Genomic DNA, 21316 nt, shown 5'->3' with positions numbered 1-21316 from the left:
AAAAAGAAATATATACTGAAACAATAAAACAATGCAACATCATCAACGATGGTATTGACCTTTGTTTATGGACTCGAATCCATATAGCTTAAAATGCAATACACTGCTGCCCAGCCCTAGGGTACATCAATACATTTGAATATATTAACTATAAACAAATATAACACCACACAACGTTGGTCTGACTCACAAGCTTTTATTTTAGTGCACCCTGTCATATTCACTGTTGCTTATTCAATTTGCCAGCAAATTGGTGTGTGCCGTGAAATCCACATATCTAACAGCACTGAATTCCTCGTGGCTCGCCCAATTGCCCATGCTTCGTATAGACGACTGAAGGCAGGATGTGCAAGGGAGCATTTCAAAAACTGTCAACTGCTGTTCGGAGACGCGCTGTCACTATGTGAACTGCAGGTTAAGTTTTCCCCTCACGGTTGCCTTCCCATTCGATAAAGTCCGTTGAGAGCTGATCGAGATGGAGAGGCACTCACATTGGTCGCACAGTATTTTTTTTTTGCTTTTTAGATGATAAGAAAATTGGCAGAAAGATATCAGTACAAGGTATTAGGCTTTGGAGAAGGGATTACCGTAGAATGCTGTCATCATGGGCAGCGCTGGGCACGGGGGCATCAGAGGGACTGACTGGCAGGTCTACATCTGGCTGTCCAGGCTGGGCGTAAACCGGCTTGGGCTCTGAACACACACACACACCCAAACCAAAGTTATTGATGAACAGACAGATGATGAACATGTAAAACCGCCTGTGTACATGTTTAAAGAAAATGAATACGTCCCCAGACACAGTAAGTAACAATACTGCAGATACATAAGCTAAACCGAGAACAAGTCCACTGATGCAAACATATGGTTAAAAAATGTCCAGGCAAAGTATTGTCACACACACACACACACACACACACACGCACGCACACTACACACACTCGGGCACACAGTGTCCTGAGCACAGAGGTCAAACAGACAGGCAGCAGGGTGCTGCAGGCTGGGGAGGAACGTCAGAGTCGATCAACTCATACCGTTTATTTTCACTTGGCTCCAGGCAAACTCAGCCAAGCTCAGCAGGCTTCTGGATTTAACTTTTTTTTGGTAGTTGTGCTTTTAAAAAGGGCAAAAATGACTGGTTCAAACAAGGTTCCATTTCACCATTATGAAACCATTTAATTTTCTACTGCTGGTAATAGCCAGGGAAATAGGGCGTGTTGGATTTGTTTCCGGGAGGACGGCATTGAGAGGGAGTCTCACATGTATGGCTGTAGGACACAAATGAAACATGTGCACGCATATACGAAATTGGTGATATCTGTCAAACACACACACAAACATCTGGTTTATGGTGGCTGATGGCTGCAGCCCTGACCTGGGAGCGGTGGGAGCTGCTTCTCCTCTCTGGCAACAGCCGACTCCATGGGCTTGGGAAGAGGAAGAGGAATCTCCTCCGCTAGCTTCGCTGGTGTCGAAGCTGGCTTAGAGAGCCGTTCGTCATCACGACTTCTGTGACTGCGGACAGAAATAGATGTTTTTGTACAGTTTATCTTTAGAAAAGGAAGTGGTGAGATTATAAATGTAGAGATGTAGAGCTCGGAGGCTACAAAAGAGCTCCAAGGCTGCAACATCTATACAATACGTCAACGACATCAAGGCTATACACAGCTCAATACATAACCTAGACCGCATGAACTTCTCCTGACTGCAGTGGACATGCATTGGCCAGAAAAGAACAGCTAGAGTCTGAGGCAGCATCGTAGTCTTGAAGGTCACTGCTCTGTCTCTCCTCTCTTTTGTGCTCTATTTTTAGAAGAAGCTTATCTAAGGTGGCAGAGTGAATTCTGTCCTCCAGGTGAATTTCACTGTGTGGCTCTGGCTAAAGACCAGGACAGGTTTGACTTCAAATGCCAGTTTTAAAACAATGAGGTCATGCCAACTGATTCACAGCAAGCCTGGGCAATTATGAGCAAGATAATTGTATATGATAACAGAATTTCAGTGTTCTGATAAATACGGAACTTCCCATTGTGTTTTTCAATGAAGATATAGTAGAGAACGGGGGTAAGCAAAGCTGGTTGCCCAGTGTTGTGGCTCTGCTCTCAGAGACATGGGACAACTCCAACCTTCTGGTCACATGGCCGGTCACTGGCACAACTTTACTGGCAAAGAGCTGCCTTCTTCACAGAAAGAGACTGAGCAACAAACATAACCAACAAGCTGCAGAGGAAAAACCGCTTATTCAACTCCATCCTGGAAGAGACCATGCTTTTAATGCCAGCTTCCTGGAACTGGGAGAAAGAGTCACAGGTCAGGCTCAAATAAACAATAACCTGTTCTAACCTCTCCTTCCTGTCAATAAAAACATTGTCTTCCATGATGCCATCGAATGATAAACGTGCTCCAGTGGCCTGGATGTTTCAACAGTAAATTATTAGGAACGGGATTTAACTGGTTTTCTTCTTTGTGTTTCTTAACTTGACAAGTACAAAATTTGAAAATTGCCTCAAACAGACAAGCTGTCAAAGCAGGCAAGAGACACAGACAGCCAGACACAGATATAAAAGAGAAAGTTGTCGCAATCCCAGCCACACAAAAAAGGGGAGCCTGTTGACACTGATAGTTGGTGATGGCCTATTGTCCGCTCATTGTTAGAGGCATACTGTCCTCGTGCCAAACGTGCGGTTTGCATACCCGAAACAACGTTCAACAGACACTGAGATCATGTGACACTTTCACAGACTCTGTTCTGCGTGACAGTGATCCCAAGTCAAAACAAGACCCGTCACTTAATAATTGATGTCAGATACCGTCACTTCAGCAATATTTCATCAGGTAATCCTTCGCTGTTAACCAAAACACTGATTTCCCTGACGTGAACTCGATGCCACACATCAAGGACACAGAACTCATCAAAAATTGATGGCATTCATAATCGCTTGGATTGCCACAAACCCCCCACTCACCCGCCTCTACTCTAGGCAGCTGTGGGATCATTTCTTCACCGAAACGATGGCTACAAGTTTACAATAGTTGTCAAAAGGATCTAAAAAGGAGATCTACGCATCTATTAATCTACTTCAAATCAATTGAGAATTTACTACTACAACTAGTAACTATTTACACAAGGCCAAGGCTGCCAAACTTACGGTATTCTCCAACTGTCGGTGTATAAAAGGGAATAAAAAGGATAGTGTTAAACACCAGACAAACCTGGCAAAGTATGAATACCCCTTTCACACACATGACCTGGCTTTGCTGATCCCTTCATCCATTGCAGGTGTCAATTAACACTGAGTCATGTGCGCAGGAATGTCCTATAGGCTGCCACCTTGTACCATTATATAACATTGAAAGCATATGTGTTTGAATATGTGCCTAAAATATAAATGTTATCTTTATGGATGAATGGTCTTTACCTGCCGTTGCTGATCTGCGGGGGGGAGTGTCTGGAGTGGTCTGAGGGTTCGGACCGCCTGTCCGGAGAGCGGGAGCGGCTGCTACGATGTCTGTCATGCGATCGATTGGAATGGTCGGATGCCAGAGAATGGATATCTGAAATGTCTGATGGAACAGGAGTCGCTGTCAGCAACTGCAGTTTGAAATGCACATTTACAAGTTTGGCTTTCGGGCCACGCCCCGTTTCGGCTGAATCTAAAGAGCAACACCTATCTCACCGTCTCTGTCAGAGGCGTTGGCTGAAGGAATGCTGTCGTCGAGGTCAGGGATGTTCAGCAGTGTTGCCCTCTCGTCCCTCTGGACCACCATTTTTAGCTTGCCCTTTGACCTTTCTATCAGCTTCTTGGCGTCTATCAACGAGAGGTTCTCTGTCACTGTGCCATTGATCTGAGAGAATTAGAAAAAGAGGCTATTAGCTAATTTCTTATATGACAAAAGAATATTAGTACTAGAATTGGAATTAAAAAGGTACCAGTAAAAAAAACCCCACACATTTCAAATAACCATGTTGTGTTTGTTTTCACATTTTCAAGCAATCATATGCTCAAATGAGAAATAGTTACCTAAACCTGTGAAAGTGCATGATTAGAGTCAAGATTGGGCTAGAAATGGATTGTCTGCTTATAGACAAAAGATTAGACCCATATTACTTTCAACATGATTGTGTTTTTATAGGCTGAAATCAATTTGGAAAGCTATGAAGCGGCCTAGAAGAAAAAAATGATACGCATGCAAGATTCGCGTACAGTGTAGGGTGTGATAACCTGTAAGGTATTTTGAAAATTCGGCCTAGTAGTCATTAGATTAGCCATTCAAATTTCCCTTCAATTTTAAGCACCATGCACATTTGCTGGCACAGCACTAAAACGAAGTGAAATGGTGTGTGTGAGGAGGCTGAATGTGAGACACAACTGAATCAGAACGGTTACGGTTCTGAAACAGCCTAACGAGAAAATAATTACCAGAACCTGTTGAGCACACAGACCTACTTTATATTTTCTCCAACGTGTGAGAAGGAGCTGAGCTACATTAAGTGCTGTTATGCAATATGGGGTAAATAAACCAACAGTATAGTACATGATGTCACATGCATTTCCTACCAATATGGTGCTTTACCATGTACACAGCTCATTGGCTGTGGCTGTCATTTGATTATAATCACTTGGTTATTTTCCTACCAAGATGGCTGTGCAGCGATTTAACAGAATACTATGAATAGAAGGGTGAAAAACAAAAAGGGCTGTTATGGCAAAACAATGAATACCAGCCCATTCCAGCACAACACCAATTATTTTCTTTTTTCCCATCTATCTCAAGACCAAAATGAAAACAAATCGAAAACAACCATTGCAACATCCTCAATTGTTTTATTTATCTTTAATATTTTATTTATGTTTATTAAAGTCATCCCATATCAAATCTTCACCGCCCCCGCCGCCTTCTCTCGCTCTCTCTCCCTACCCACCCCTCCCTCCCCCTCTCTCTCCCTCCCCCACCCATCCCCTCTCCACTCCACTCCACTCCACTCCACTCCACTCACCTTCAGCACAACATCCCCTTCCTGGATGTTGCCGTCCCTGGCTGCCAGGCTCTCAGGGGAAATGTCCTTGACAAAGATGTGGCTGGCCAGGCGCAGGCCATATTCTGCTTACAAAGTGAACGACAGCAACAAAGATGATGTTAGCATAGAGTTCACGTGACAACCTCGCTTAGCTGTCAGCTGCTGCTCCCACAGGGATTTATCCCCTAAGAGTTACTGATTAAAGAAGATTAATTGCTCTTTTACTTTGATTTACTTGAGTTAACTTGGATTTTTGTGGCTGGTAAGTGTGTTTACTCTGGCAGTTAACCAAGCATGATTTGGAGGTCTTATTCTCATCTAGAATTCTAGCTGTCTGGTAATAATCTGGAAAATAATGAAAGTGGAAGCTGACTTTTGGGATTTACCAGCCACTGCAGTTGGTTCAAAAGAAGAAACTTTAGTCTTCTGTCCGACTCCTCTTTTCCCCGACTTTGTGAGCCTCACCTTCATTTTTGCGGGACTTGACGAGGGTGACTTTAGCAGGGCGTGGGGGCAGGTTGTGCGAGTGACGGTCCGAGCGTGGGGAGAGACTCCTCTCCCGCGAGCCACTGCGTTCACGTTCCCTGTCCCTTCGCCCGCTGCTCCGGCCGCTGCGCCTGCCCATGGCCCCGCCTACACCGCTGTAGGCGCCACTGCGGGCGCTCCGCGTCTCATATATCTCCTCATCATAGCTGTCCTCCTCCTCGTCGTGCTCAGACATGGTCTCCCTCTCCCCTAGGCGGCCCATGGGGACGTGCACCTTCCTCTTTCGTCTGATTGTCTGGACGGGGGAAATGAGATATGAGATCAGCCTCACAACTTATCACATAAGTTTAGACGACTCAATCATATTCCCTCGATCAAAATAATTTCTCTGACAAGTCAGTTGTGAAATGTGATGTTTAAAGTGCAATGGGTTTTCACATAACATACATACTGTTTGTCATGTCATACATATGTCATGTAGGGTGTCATGGCAGGATATATAATATGATGCCATGACACCCCACTTCTGACCTGTTTTGGCCCTGGAAGCATGGTAGTTCCTGACTTTGGTTTCAGTTTCAACAAGTTGATCATACTGACCATACCATAGTCAGCAAAGTTTTCAAAAGAATGCATAGTGCGGTGTTCGTGCTATTGATGACACTCACAATTTTGGCATTTTTCCCACTTTTACGAAGCTGCTGGACTGCGTATGCGTGCTCCACATTGTCCATGGAGACAGCATTGACCATAACCACTCTGTCATTTTCCCTAGAGAGAGGGGAAACACAGAGAACAGACAGGTTGGAGTCTCTTTGGAGCAGGTACAGTAATTAAATACTAATAACTAGGAATCTGACTGGGCTCTTAATAATGGAGCAAGATCTTACTGCAGTAGGCCTTCGGCGGGGCCTCCCTTAAGCACATCTGAGATGACAATGGAGGTCTCGCCACTCTGAAAATGAGGGTTATCCCGACCTCCTGAGATGGCTATCCCGAAGCCAAACCCTGGTGCCTGCACAGAGAAACATAAATTAGGACACTGATCTCGCCGTCTTTGTAGACAAAAACCATCAGACATGAAGAGTTACGAAATCTGATACAGAATAAAAAGGTGTAGACAGACAAGGACAGATGGCGCTGAGTGAGCAAGAATATGCTAACCTGCTTGTAATTTGCCATCCAAACCACAAATTTTTGGATTGTTTGTGAACCAAATTTACAAACTGTATATTTTTGTTAGCAGTTAAGATATTAGCCATGTCGACTATTAGGCCTACATATTTATTTCTGCTCTCAACGGACTGTAAAATGGTAAGAATGAACAACTTTTCACTGTCAACAGGCACATAGACCGCTAGCAGCTGTAATGTGTTAGCTTCTCCTGGGCAAAGATAGCGAAACAAAGACAAATATTGGGATAGAGGGCTGGGTTTCAACAAAGATGGAGGTGGAGAACATGTGAGAGAGGACAGTAGATACTCACCCTGTGTAGTGTTACTGTGTGCTGTTCCCAAATGACAGTCTCCTCCATTGCTGCGCTCTGGAAGACACAAGACAGAGAGAGTTACACCAGAAGACCACAGCACCAGGCTTAGATGTACGCTGTTGAGAACAGGACGTTTTCGAAGTCCAAGGAAGTAAAATGGAACAGCAAGGTGGCCTGTTGGTTAGACTGACCACCCCATGACAAAAGGGTCACGAGTTCAATCCACGTAAAAGCCATGTGTCCAGTCAAAGTGTCCTTGAGCAAGACACCGAACGCTTTTCTGCTCAGTAATTAGTCTGAGCCAGGAAAGTCGCTCTGGATAACAGCACTAGCAAAAAATGCTTAAAATGTAATGCAAAATGTAAAATAATGCAACATAAGGAAGACAAAGCCTGCAAATTTGCTAGTGTTACGGACGTTGCGCTAGTCAAGGCGTCTGTTCCCACTCTCAAACCAATTAGTCTTCTACCTGTTAGCATGACACAAGCCCATGCTACTGATGAAGCCATTTCAAAAGCTCGCTCTTCAAGTTAATTAAGTTGGTGTGCACTGTCAGGTACAACAGTCCAAAATTCAAGCTAAGGTTTTCTGCACTCAAGATGGCAACAGTCATAGACCATGCAAAAATAATTACTTTAATTGCACAGATGATGAGTGCGCAAACGTTTCAGCATTCAAGCCAGTGTCAGCTTGTTCTCAAAATAGATATGCATAGAATTTCTACCAGATGAATGACTTTAACCTGACTTCTTCAACTCTGTTACACAAGACTGCAGAATGGTTCATGTGCTCATCATTATCATCTTTTTCAAATGGGAAAATGTGGTGTTGTCTGCACAATCTAATTGCCTTTATCATGAGTAACCTGCTTCCAGGCGCCTACGCACAGTGGGCTCCGTATCTCTCCCTGGATGCAGTAGACTTTCATTATGTCGAGTTGAGAAAAGCGAGTGAAAGGCTTTGGATGGTTTCTTTTTTTTAATATATATATATATATTTATAAATAACAGCCATCTGAGGGATTGAGGTTTTATTTATTTGCATCACTCCTGCATTGCAGGAGAGGGAGATAAGGAATATGCTGAGCCACATTCCAAAGGCTACACTGTCAAATTCAGTACGGCAGGAGCAACAGCACACATAGAAAACATTAATTGGAAAAAGTGAGACAGTTAATAGTCTAAAACTACACAGATTTTGAAACATAAAACAATTTGAGCATGGCCTATTGCCACTTTATTCCCTCTTGTAAGCAGTAAGAGCTTCTAGTGACTGGAGAGAAAAGGAGTCCCAAGCCCCGTTTTCTGATGTTATTTCACAGGCGAAATTTAATAAGGATGCAAACTGTCACTGCTATCCACGTGTAAGGCTTCAGCCGGCAGGTTATTCAGCTTGTGTCGTGTTTTACACTGTTGTTTATTTACAGCGATATAGATAGCACCGTCTTGGTTTTAGCTACCGCCGCTCACTCTGGGTTGATAGCCACCAACACAGCCACAGGACACTGTCACTGCCAATCAAAGAGACCACACACACACACACACACACACACAGCCAGGAAGTTGAGTGAAACTTAACTTCTAACATGTAGGTGTCAGACAGAGGACACTTCCTTTATGGTGGATCCACAGTATGCGGCTCTATGTTTACAATGCATTGAATACAATAGGTAAAATGATAAAAAAAAACCCTGCTACATTAAATACAATGAGGCCACACAGAGGGACTGTAACTCTTTGAAATTAAGGCATATCCTCACATTAACAACCAATAACCACAACAGTAAATGGGAAACTAGAGAAGACAGGACATAGGTCCACGCCTTCAGATGTTAAGTCAGCACTGCCCTCTGTGCCCTATAGATTTCCCCTTGTGCCATTTCACCTCCCCCACAATCCCAAGATGCATCAGACACTCAATGACAGCGTGTAAAATACTATCACGTCCGTCCCTATGGGGCATATTACAACCAATATTGCGGCACCTTATGCAGTAACCCCCATTAGTCATGTAAATTGATCTAGGGTGCTTGACCTTAATAGGTGAGCTGAGTCATTACTGTACTCCAAGACACGCCAGCACACATTTCCCTCCTGCACTATACAACTGCAATGCTTTGCCGGTAATTTCTTTGACACTAACTTCCAGCACTTACGACCACCTAGGCAGAAAACACATTGGACAGAATGAGCTCATGTTGCGGCACATTAAAGCGTAGTGAAATATGAGAGGGGGGATGAATCTTTCATTAAAAGCAGCATCGGTTCCAGTGCTTGGACCCTTAGCCTGACACCCTGCTGGCAGCTGCAGACCCATTCACCATTGCTCCCAAAACATCTAGTAGGTTAAGTGCTGTCAGTCCAGTTTTATGTTGATTGAACATGGTACTAACTTAGCGCTCCAACAATCCTTGTTGAGCCCTGCAAACATGGCATTCGTTTTTACAATTTTTTAGATCAAATTAATTAAGTTCCCAATACTGAAAACAAAGCCTACATCTTGGATAAGCCAACAGGCAAAATATTTCTAAAAACAAATACCATCTGAACAAACACCATTTCAGTTTTGGAGGAAACAATCTCCTACTTCGTTACCTACTGTGGCCCAGTCTCACCAAGTAAGAGGCCAAGCAAGCCCACAGTAATTATTTAGCCAACTCTTTGGTTCCACTGCCGTCCTGTTTATTGTTATACCACCCAAGGTTCTTCCTACAACACATCGTCCCATGTCTCTCGGACCCCGTCGGCCAAGTGCCAAACGTTAGCTAGCATCTGGGAATATGGGCGGCTGAATGACCCGCCACAAGTGGCCCCAGAGGTTCTTGGCTCAGCAGCAACAGTCAGAAACCAGCTGAGCAGCTTATGGTGGAACTCACAAAAGGAGGGTGAACAAAAGTTTGAACAAGGGAACTCCCTCTGGCCTTTTACAGAGAATACACCACACTTGAGAGAAAAAAAAAAGACTTCTGAATATTAACAAGATTGCTGGAAACAGAGGCATGAATTCTCGCTGGACAAGTTTGCTCTTCGAGGAGGAGGATTTATGTCTTGTAGTTGATCAGCAATGTGGAAATGCTGATGCAAAGAACTCTGCAACATTTAGTCTGAATTTATAGAAGGTTTACCACTGAACGGAAAAGCCAATAAAAGAGGCACTTGTTTCCAGATGACACTAGTTCTTTCAGAAGTTCTTCATGGCCATTTACGCAGCATAACACACAAACAAACAATATTGGACCCAATGATGCAATCAGGTGATGAGAAATGTGGTTTGCTTGTCTGGAAGATATAAAGAAGAAGAACTAAAATAACGTCTACAGTGCCTACTCTAACACCAGTATTTGAGTATAAAATGCTTAAAACAATGTAAAACCCCAAATGGAACAGGAGAAAGGTCCAAAAGATCCAAAAAGGAGTAAAAATTGTACACAATTTTGGAAGAAAAAAGCAAAACAGATTAAACAGGGTCCTGCAGTGTGCATCTCTCCCTCTCCCTTGCTCGCTCACTCACTCTCTCACACACACACACACACACACACGCACACACCTTTCACTTTGAAGGGATGTAATTTTGCTTTCTCCTCCTGCAGAGCTTGTTGCTCTGGTAACGGTGGGGGAACAGTGTGGTGTTGTTCAAGTGGCCTGACATTTTCAGGCCGTGTCTGAAGGTTCCTCTCAACTGTGTGATGTTAAAAAAAAAAAAAAAAAACCACACGACTGAATTAATTTAGAAACAAAAGCCGTAATTAAGTGTCACTTAATTGTTGATGCATGTAGGCGTAAGTGTAGTCTGCAATTTGTAACCTAACATTCACTTCAAAAATAGACAACAGCATGTTATCACCTCTTTAAAAACACCGCAAAAATACTATGTATTGTGACTAGCATTCACTGAAAGACACATGAGCAACACTTTGCAAGATAATAAAACATGCTGTATTCACGTAAGTGTGCTGATAGTATAGAGTCCCAAAACCAAGCCAGCGGTTAGACTAACTGCCTCATCTAGAGCCCGAGAGGCTAATCCCCACAGACAACTAAATGTAAGAGAAAGAAAGAAAAACAAATAGCGTGCCATCAGAACTGTGCCCTAAAGACTCTGCAGTGCTCTTGTGCACAGTTTGTTGTCAGTAGTGTCGGCATCCAGTAATTGATGAGTTTTTGTGGCACTGTTGTGTATGCCCTTTATGGCCACAAACAACCGGTGCCAACAGAAGCTCAATGCCACAAGCCAGAGCCAGGGCTGGCAGCCACTGTACTGTGGAGGCACACCATGTTGGTTGGGTCATGCTTGGGGGATTACAACCAGGCAACTTGGGAGCCAGCACTACAACACAGATGGATCACACAGCTGAGAGGACAGGAAAGCTGTGGTCAAAATGGACTGTGTTGACTCAATACACAAACAGGAAACAAAACATTCTTTGGAAAAACTATAGGCCCATTGTGGTTTATCTGTTCCTCTGCCTACCAATAGTCTTTCAAGCTGTTAATTTCTGACAAAAAATTTGGCCGAGGCTAGGGGTCACATGTATTTGAGTCAGGAATTTAGAGCTAGAGGTAAGCCAGTGAAACAAAAAATGGAACGTCTCCAGACACAAATATTTGTGTGGCCTGTTGGTCCAGTCTGAAGCAAATACAATGGGATACTAGTATATTTTGGCTGTTGTTGGCAAGTTTGTCTACCAGCCACTTTGGCAGGTTACCAGTCTTTTGGAAGTTCTTTTCAATTCTAAAAATCAATTTGGCAGGTGAAATACTGGAAGGAGCTGATCCATGGGTTTAGGTCATGCTTCACATCTCTGCCTCCCACGTCGCTTCCTTGTCTCTTTACTGCAATATCACAAAAACAGAAGATAGCAAACCCCAATCCCCCTGAAAATGTGAATTTCATACAATGTGAACAAAAATAATAACAGTATCTCCATCTTGCCTGGGAGACAAAAATCCTTAATAAACAATGAGTCTTCACAACACTCACCTAACATCACCCCTGAAGAGGGGAAAAAACATGGTGTTTAATTTTATATTCTCTTTGTAATATCATTAAAATTAAGGAGTTAAGGCTCACTGACTTGCTATTTGGCAGAAAAAATAATATTTCTACTTAATAGGGAACTGAGGCAATTTGGCGGGTGTTTAATTCTCTGATTAAGAGAATAGATTATATGCTGTAGTATGGTTTAGGGGTGAGGCAGAACCTTATTCAATTTTGACCGCTGTGGGACAGAGTAGCTAAAAATAGCTCTCATTAATTCTGCCGTTGTGATGCTGCAACAGAGTGATTTAAGGGAAACTTGCAGTATGAGCACTGGAGAACGCTTAATAACCTCCTGTTGTATTAAATGCCATGAAACTACTGAAACAAATGATGCAATACACCAAAGAAAATAAATTGACTCTCCATCTCTAGTGCCCTTTTGTTGGATTCTTCTGGTCTGAGGAAAACAAAGGGAGGTCGAAATTTCTCACGGATCCTTTCCAGAGCCAGAGTCAGAGTCGTGAAAATGTGGCTATTCAAACAATGTTTCCAACAGAGGATGTTCTCACTTTAGCTGTTTCCTTGAAGTTCATGCTGGGATAGACTGTCACATATTAGTGCTGCCAAATGACAGATTAAATTTATAGCTATAATTTAGAGCACAGTTTCTTAGATATGGGTTAGGATTGCTGAAGCACCAACACAAATTTATCAATACCAATTACAGTAGTACATTAGTAGTACATGGTAGAGTAGTACATTTTAAGCTTTGGCCAACACAGAACAGTGACTTGATCAATTACTTTCCCTAAACAATACAGACTTGGACCATTACTTTGGAGTAATTAGACAAAAATACATTTTCTCTATTAAGGAGATCCAACTGTTCTTTGTGTGAAAAAGGCAGAAAATTAAGTCACCAAGTGATATTGGATTTTAGTGAAGGGGGACATTCACCACTACTCTATTTTAGTCTGGTATCAGCTCAAGATAACACACTATCCTTAGTTCAGTGCATCCTTATTTGGGACCCAAAATGAGTTTCCACACTACAACTACAGGTGGGTCACACATGACAAGAGCAGCAATAAAGCTAAATGAGCCTGGGTCTTAGGCAGTAAAACAGACCAAATCTCTTATTTGGGTTCTGGCATGGAGACGTTCTAAGAAATCTGGATCTCGGGATCACTGTTAAAACAAACCAGGGATGACACTGACACAAAGACTAGCATGCCAAACCACTGAATAAATTGTTCAGTCCAAACAAGTGTACTTTCAGAACATTGTGTAAGTTGCACTGCGGCCAAAGGCAGAAAACAACAGCAGGATCACACTCCACCTTGGTTGCTGGCAGTGAAGCAGAAAACAAGCAGAATAAGATGATTGATCACTTCAGAAATTGAAAACGATGCGCTGGGGATTGCTGACAACTGCTAAAACTCCCCTGCCTCAGAAAACATATTCAAATGCTGATGAGGGCCCATGCTGTGGCACCAGAGAGGGGGTCCCCTGAGAGGCAAGTGACATTCTGCACATACAATATGGTTACACTATACTGCGGATCTCTAATGGAGGGGGGAGAGAGAGATGCAGCAATGCACAACTGATAAGAAGGTCAAGAGATGAAACCTATTAACTCTGACATAAAACTTAATCACCAACCATTACCAGCCATGAAAGACACACACAAACACTATAATAGGCTACAGTGGGACAGACTTCCGCCACATTCCCTTCATCTCTTTGCTCTGTTGCATAAGTATTCAGAGAGAACTGGGTCTGGATGCGTGGGAGCTTAAATAGGGGAGTCAAAGGTACTTACATCAGTTCATCCTGGTCATCACAGAGGACACAGACAAAAAGCCTCTCTCCCACCTCCAGCTACTCCTCAGTAAATCCAGCAGGAGATTCCTGCAAATGCACATCAGCAGCCTCAGTGCATGACCGCACCAATTAGGGCTGGGAGGGACTTGCCCCCGCCTTCCCTTCCTTTCCTTTCTTTTTTTTCTCGCTCTGAAACAACTGAAACTACAACCACAGGTGAGGGGTTATGAAACACACCCCGCAGTCAGAGAAAAGCTAGTTCAAAGCTACACCATAACGGCTCCTCTGCCCCACATGGGTCTGTGTCCTCTCCTAACATCTTTCTCACAATTTCTCCCTCCCTCCCTCTCTCTCCCCCTACATGCTCACGGGATCGAAGCAAATCCCCTCTGGCTTGGCAGCGATCTGTGTGGGATCTGCAGTTCCGCTACAGCATGGGACTCCTCTGTACTAGCGAACATCCATCCGCAGTGTAAACTGCTGTATCGGACTTAACCCTTAAGGTGCCGTGGTGAACCAGAGCAGAATCCATCAATTCTCTCTGCATGTGGGACATTACGATCACGCCCCTCCTCCCCAGGTGTGCTGCATTACATGCATAAATTAGGATCCAGATCACAATTACATGGCATAGAAGATTACTGACCACAGAACTGACAGCTAACCACAAAGAAAGCATGACATTATACCCTATTGTGTATTTGTATTTATATTGGAACTTATGAGTTGAAAAATGATAAACACAAACATAACTGTCAGTGAACCGCATCACTCACAAACATTTCCTAAAATTAACAGGTTGCAAAAACAAGGCAGATGAAATCAAGGCCAAAATCAACAGCCCTGGACTGGGACATCTCAAAGGCGGAGGTACACAGAGAGGAAAACAAGGAGGCATGCCTGACTTGTATAATATTTAATATAAGACTTTGGGCACTAGTCACCAAGAGACTACAGCACTGTTCTTCTGTATTACACAGACTAGTGTAGCAACATTTCATTGTGCAAAAATAAGAATTCACCCTTAGGCTACCTGCATAGGCCTGTGGTAGCTTAGTTTAACCTATAAGAACAAACCATTAGCGCATACATTTACTCAACCCCACGCACTGAAGCATTCCCTGTTCCCTACAATGAAGAGTTTTGGGCCGTCCTGGGTCGGCCTGGGACCTTTGTCACATGTCACCCCCCCCCCCCCCCCCCCCAATCTTTCCCATCTCACTTCATTATAGACAAAGTCAAATAAAGGCTAAAATGCCCCATGCTCTGGTATAGTTAGTGTAGAGAAGGTAAATCTCTTGTTGCGTCTTTCCCTTAAACAACCTTTTATGGACTAGACTAATTATGGCGCTTCTAACTATTACTGGGCTAACACCTACAGAAAGTAAGCTAACTGTTCTGATACTGTGAAAGAGGTTCTGAGTATAGCCAGGCTCTCACCCAAATTTTACCCCGTGAGTGTGTGTATCAGCTGCAGAGCCCACCTTGCCGCACTGAAGATAAAACAGTGGATGTAAGGAGCCTGTATGTAACACACAGTGACTACCTTCTGAATAAAACAGGCCGCTTTGGTATAGACAAAATTTAAGAGCGACCAATTTGAGTATGGATCTACACAATGTTATCACAGATGTGTTTGTGGCTGTGAAAGAGGAAATACTTTTAATTGAAAAGAATATACAATCTATAAACAAATACACAAAATATAATATGATAAACGTAGAGGTAGAAAGTAGAAAAACGAAAACTCAAAAACATATAAGCCCAGGTTTGCCACTTTGTGATACTGTGAAATAAGCACTCCAGCCTAAACAGAATTCAATATACAAATGCTGTTCATTCATACGAATAATTAGCCAATGTTTATCGGCATTGTAGTGCATGGGCTTAACACCAAACCAAAGCCAAGGGTTCATGACATCCCGCTTTCCAGTCAAGATAATTATCAAGTTGGACTAGCCCGACATGAAATCCTCTCACCGCTGGCAAGGGGACGGGTTAAATTTACATCCCTGATGGCAGCGCCTAAGAGTGGTGACAGATTCCATACATACTTTCCTCTCTCCACTGCCTTCTGCTTACCGGACTCGAAATAAATCATCTCCACATCAACCGAAAGAGGCATGTAGAGAACATGGGGCGCTAATCACTACAACTCATCTTGGATTCCAGTAGTTCAGCTACTTACAAGTCCTCCTCCTCTTCGATATTCAATCCATGACTACAGAATGCAGAGGTAAATAAATTCCAGGCCTATTTCTCTCCTTAGCTCCAAATTGTATTTCTTTTCCTAGCACGTTCCTAGCACATGATCACTTTATATTCACAGGAATACCAAGCATTGTGGCTCTGACTGTTGCACTCAGTACTGGTTGCTTGCAATGTTGCTGATCTGAGAATTGAAGCTTAATCTACTTTGAAGTCGCTCTGGATAAGAGTGTCAGCTAAATGCCTAAAATGTAAAGTGAAATGTTTTAGGGACACAAAAAGCAAGAAAATGGCAAAAAAAAAAAAAAAAGCAGTAATAATTCCCAACATAAATGAATGGGAATTCTATATCCAATATAGCCTACCAAAATCCTGAAAAATCACATCCCTGAGAATATAGCCTACAACAAGAAGCAATTATGTGTAATACAATTCTCAATAATCTCAGTGTTTAAAAAGAAACAGTCAAGGTGAAAAGCATGTTCCAGTCCAGCAGTAACTATATATCAATGACTTAAAAAAACCCCACTAAGGTTGCCAACGCCACTGTATTTTTAAGAGCCTATACGTAATGATTGGGTTTCAAGTTCCGACAAGGAGGAAACAGACTGATTGATCAGTGGCTGAACATAGCATTAGAGCCCCGATGTTTTTTTTTTTTGGCTTGTTATTGACTCCTTAGTATGATGAAACTGCAGCATACTTTATATAGCTATAGGCCTATGTCTTTCCTGTGTTTGTTTTTAGGTATTCATCCCTCAGGATGTAAAGGTGGACCAATGGTGCTTCTGCTAGACCTTCGCTGACAGGCAAGGGAAGAGCAGAAAGCATTTTGATTCTGTACCTGAATCGGTAAAAGCCATCTAAGGAAAATGACAACATAACAATAAAAGAATGCATGCATGTTACGCTAATATGCTTTAAATACTGTAAGTCCAAGACCCTAAACCATCTGTCCCAACCTCTTCTACTCTTTGGGTTATGAATGATATGGTGTAGTCTGGTCTAGGTGCTCCTTGAGAGGGTTAATAACTGAGGTTAGCCGAGTTGCGGTTTAATATAATCATATTTGAAACCAAAGACGAATTTAGTTTAAATCTCAACTGAAAAGAACAGATTCTTTGTGTTTTTTGCTGGTAAGGCGTAAGAAATAATATCTGAATCACATCATAGAAAAAAAAATCTGATTTGAACTTTCGATTTCTCTGGATCATTTTCCACAAAAAGACCCAACTCCAATACACACTCAGGAATCATGGCTATTTGTGAAGAGGGTCTATTTTTGAGACTCCGTAGCTGGGGTCAGTGATCATAACCAGAACCTGAGAGCCTGTCCCACACACATGTGCCAGGAAATCAGCTCCTGAACTCAATCAGCCCAGTGGAAGTTATCAGTGCCCCACACAGAGCACACAGAGGGCAGGAATGTGCTGATAAGCAGTGCCGCCTCCCTGCACCCTGCCTTCTCTCCCTCTCTGATTGAAGTGAAGACAAAGGGACCAATGAAACAGTAACGATAAGGGATGTTTCTGCACCATAAGAAAAAGGAGGTTCATGCTGAAATGTGATTGATTGGAGATGTTGCAACCCTCTTCGTCCTGATAATTCCACACCTCTTTCAAATAGGGATTTACGATGGACTTGATTTATACAAGGCTGAGCGGTCTTCTGTGTCACTGGAGCTATAACCATAATGTAAACGTGCCATTTGTTAACACAGAAAGATCTACTATGGGGACATGGACTTTAATTTCTTTTCTTTTTTTTTATAAGCGTGTTTGCTGGGGAGTCATAGCTTGGTCATACATCAGAGCAATGACCTTTCAATGTCTGAGGCACCCATCAATCAACTTCTACATTACAGGAAAAAACTCACCTCATCTCCAAAAGGGAGCCTAAAATCCAAATAGTACAAAAGGTATCAAGGATGAGAGAAGATACTTCACCAACCACCATGACGTGTATCACTTATGCATAACACTTATATACCTAGTACAACAGAAAACCTAACCATTTAAAGTCTTACCAACAAAAAGTCAGTGATTAGGCCTATCAGTGGGTGTAGTACAGTTTACTATTTCATTAAATTTTATCTGGGATAGTCTTGGCTGGGAAGAGTAACAAAAGACAACTTTACTCTATGATCACTTAGTGTTGAGTTGTGAGCATTTTACGTCAGCATGGGAAAAAAAGCTTAGCTCTCCTGCAGCAACAGTTGCCATATAATTCATCTTGTGCCAGTATTGCTATGGTAAAGAACATTAACAAAGAAGCATTTCAGTGGACACAAGGAGGGAGGAGGAGATTACATTGGGTTGGAATGCAGAATAGGAAAGCCTCCTAAATAAAAATAAATGTGAATCAAGAGGGGTGATAAAAAAAAAATGTCTCAGAAATGATCACAAATAAATCCATCTCACTCTGAAGTCAAGTCTTCAGTGGACAGATATCTCACAATGGTCCTAATGGTATAAACGAATCAATAAAGTAAGCATAGATAATTCAGGATAGTGCAGAATAACCCATAATTTAGTCCCTCTTTAGGCCTTGCTTTGTAGTGTCATGTCTACGCTGTTGGCAACACTAAAAAGCTTCTTCGCCATTCCACTGCATGGTTTTCCAGCTCCCTATCTGGTTGAACACAATTAGTTTATTCCTACCATCAAAGGAGTACCCCAAGGCATCATCCTTGGCCCCTTTGATATCAATACCATAGCCCATTTGGTTGGAAGTTCATCTGCATGCCAATGGCACACTCTTGAACCAACCTGGACAGCATGAAATCTCTGAGTTTTAGAAAAATGCAGAAAGCTTTCTTTCTCCAGACTGAACCTTGCATTAAATGTAAGTCTATTAGTAAGCCTGTTGTCGTCTAAGTCTGCCATAACCTGCAGCTGAATTAGCTCTTTGCTCCACACAGTTTCTCCAAATATATACTTGGGTAGGCAAAATATCAGAATCATTCATCCTTCCAAAATCACCACGATTCAGATGACCGTTGTTCCCATGACAGCTTAGGGCGACATGATTTACAGGTCAACATATATGGCTGCCCTTGAGCTGTTCTACTGAGGCAACAAGCTTGCCAGCAGCACTCCTTGCACACCACTGCAATCTGAATTCCTCCAAAAGCTGGCAATTGAGATGTGCGCTGAAACATCTCTTGGCTGATACAAAATCCTCTCTGCTCTGCCCCCTTCATTTGACTAATCTGTTGCCATTTAAAACCTTTATATTACTATCTTGAGGTCAGTGATGACATGTTTTAATTGTTCCACAACGGCAATACCTAAGAACAATGAAACACAACATTTGCTATAAAATAGTCTTTCAAATGTTTACTCATTTTATTCTGAATTCCTGACCAATTATGATACTTATATAATATATATATATATATATATATATATATATAATTGTATGGTGATAATGAGCTACCGTGAAATTCCCAAACCTATTAACCATTATAAAAAACAGAACTAGAGACTTCTATGACAAAACTAACTCCATCAATCCATGTCAGCATACAGACAAGCTATCAGCTATCAGAGCGGACAGCGTGCCATGTCCCAACAAGATAACGTCATCTCTCTGTATACTGTAGTTTACAGCTAATGCAAGCACAACTAGACACGCATTGACTAAACAAACGATAAGCATCCACACGCGATGCTGTCTATCAATATTCAACAGGTGACGACTCATGTTAGCTGTCCATCCGTTGGTATGGAAACGAGCTACCAATATAGCTAGCTAGCTCAGATTAACTAAACCAAACACTGTAGTGGACAGGCAAGCCCACACACCCAGCTGACATGACAGTGCGCAAGGACAGCTGGCCAACTAGATAGGCATCGGATAGGCAGGTACTTCACTGCCACCAGACTACTGTTGGCTAACCAGCTAATGTTAGCTAACTGCTACCTAGCTGGATAGCTTTACTAACCGCCCATCAAAACAAGGAGAGACACGGTATGACCTTCCATTTAATTTAGAAAACTGATAACATAATTCTAGTAACTGACCTTATGGTTACCACTCCCTGCTTGGCTCATGCAGTCTGACCACTTAATAATCTCATGCCCCCTTTCTGCTACCGATACCCTCTTGGTCAAATCAACCCTGGCTGGCCGACATTTTGTTCCAGAAGCTAACGCTAGCTCTTCCTAGCTACCTGGCAGCGCGCACTTGACGTGGAACGACCCGTCTACCCAGTGACAGCTTCATTGCAAGGCATTTCATGATTTTATTTAACGGCTTTTACAAACTCCTCTAAAATGAATGCAGCGAACGTCGTTAAAATGTTTTCATTCAGCAAATAACATGACAACGTTAGCCTGTAAGCTTACTCTAGCTAGACAGCTAGCCTTAACCCGTTAGCATAGCGCATAAATTCAGCTTGCTAGCACTGAGGTAACGTTAGCTACCTCGGCTTGGCTTGCCCCTGCACTGTTAGCGCTCGCTTGTACCCGCAGAGGGACACACAACAAGTCAGCCTCTTCGGCTGGGAAAAAAAAACTTTCCCAAATACTCACAGACGAATCAAGAAACCCATTCACCTTCGCAAAGCAATGGTCCTCACGGCGTATGTCTGAAAATCTTATAGAAAAGGAATGAATTGATCTTCCTGGTGTGGCTCCAAAGCAGCCGCACTGCAATAGCAGGCAGTGGATGCCTTCCCCCCCTCTGCTCGTTCACTTCGGTTTCCTTCACAGCCGCGGTGACAGTGACAGGTTCGCTTGGACCGAACCATTTGGTTTTGTCCGCGGGGGGAGCGGAGAGGCGGAGAGGCGGTGGGCAGTCCACAGCAGCCGCAGCAGCAGCAGCAGCAGCAGCACTACCCAGCATCAAGCGCCATTCCGCTGTGAGAGCAAGCGGTCGTCGATTCGACAGTGAAAATACACCGATAAAGCTTTATCATGCCCAGTGAACACATTAGGTCTTACGGTGGATTAATGGATCCGACTATTACCTATTTCAATTGCACTGATTAATGAGAGCACCTTAGAACTAATACTAATCCTAATACATTCTAGAAGGATATTGTAAAAATATTACAGCAAAAGGTCAAGTCCTAATAGGAATATTATAGTCATGCCATTGCAGATAAAAATACCACAAAGTACTATAAGGTCACTGTAAACTCACTATGGAATACTTACCCCTATAGGATCCCCCCTTAATCCCTATAGGAATATTATAGGAAGAGGATAACAGATATTTTTCCTTAGGGTAGGCTATTCATTAATTTTGACCTATCTATAGGCCTATTTCAAATACATGGATTAATGATAACAGGAATCATGTCA

General features: G+C 42.7%; 1 protein-coding gene across 7 annotated transcripts in view; it reads right to left on the bottom strand.

The window, feature by feature from the left end:
* The window catches only part of tjp1b (tight junction protein 1b), a 32598-nt gene extending 11914 nt beyond the window's left edge, over positions 1-20684 (bottom strand). For 3 of the 7 annotated variants that reach the window (XM_071515358.1, XM_071515363.1, XM_071515364.1), the window contains exons 1-10: positions 20033-20128; positions 6993-7049; positions 6397-6521; positions 6175-6277; positions 5486-5801; positions 5000-5106; positions 3678-3846; positions 3420-3564; positions 1376-1515; positions 588-693 (exon numbers count right to left, since the gene is read on the bottom strand). In XM_071515358.1, the coding sequence (XP_071371459.1) occupies positions 588-693; positions 1376-1515; positions 3420-3564; positions 3678-3846; positions 5000-5106; positions 5486-5801; positions 6175-6277; positions 6397-6521; positions 6993-7049; positions 20033-20062 (1298 nt within the window). In that variant the 5' untranslated portion in view covers positions 20063-20128. Of the gene's footprint in view, positions 1-587; positions 694-1375; positions 1516-3419; positions 3565-3677; positions 3847-4999; positions 5107-5485; positions 5802-6174; positions 6278-6396; positions 6522-6992; positions 7050-20032; positions 20129-20542 lie in introns of those variants that run through there. The other 4 variants (XM_071515361.1, XM_071515362.1, XM_071515360.1 and 1 more) reach the window with 4 other exon arrangements.
* Between the last annotated feature and the right edge of the window lie 632 nt (positions 20685-21316).

Source organism: Centroberyx affinis, unplaced genomic scaffold (genome assembly GCF_046629955.1).
Source record: "Centroberyx affinis isolate AG114_WGS23_722 - 3 ecotype Tasmania unplaced genomic scaffold, CSIRO-AGI_Caff_v1 ptg000347l_1, whole genome shotgun sequence".
Lineage (NCBI taxonomy): Eukaryota > Metazoa > Chordata > Actinopteri > Beryciformes > Berycidae > Centroberyx > Centroberyx affinis.
The sequence above is the reverse complement of the archived record's forward strand: the minus strand, read 5'-3'. Positions and strand labels throughout refer to the sequence as shown.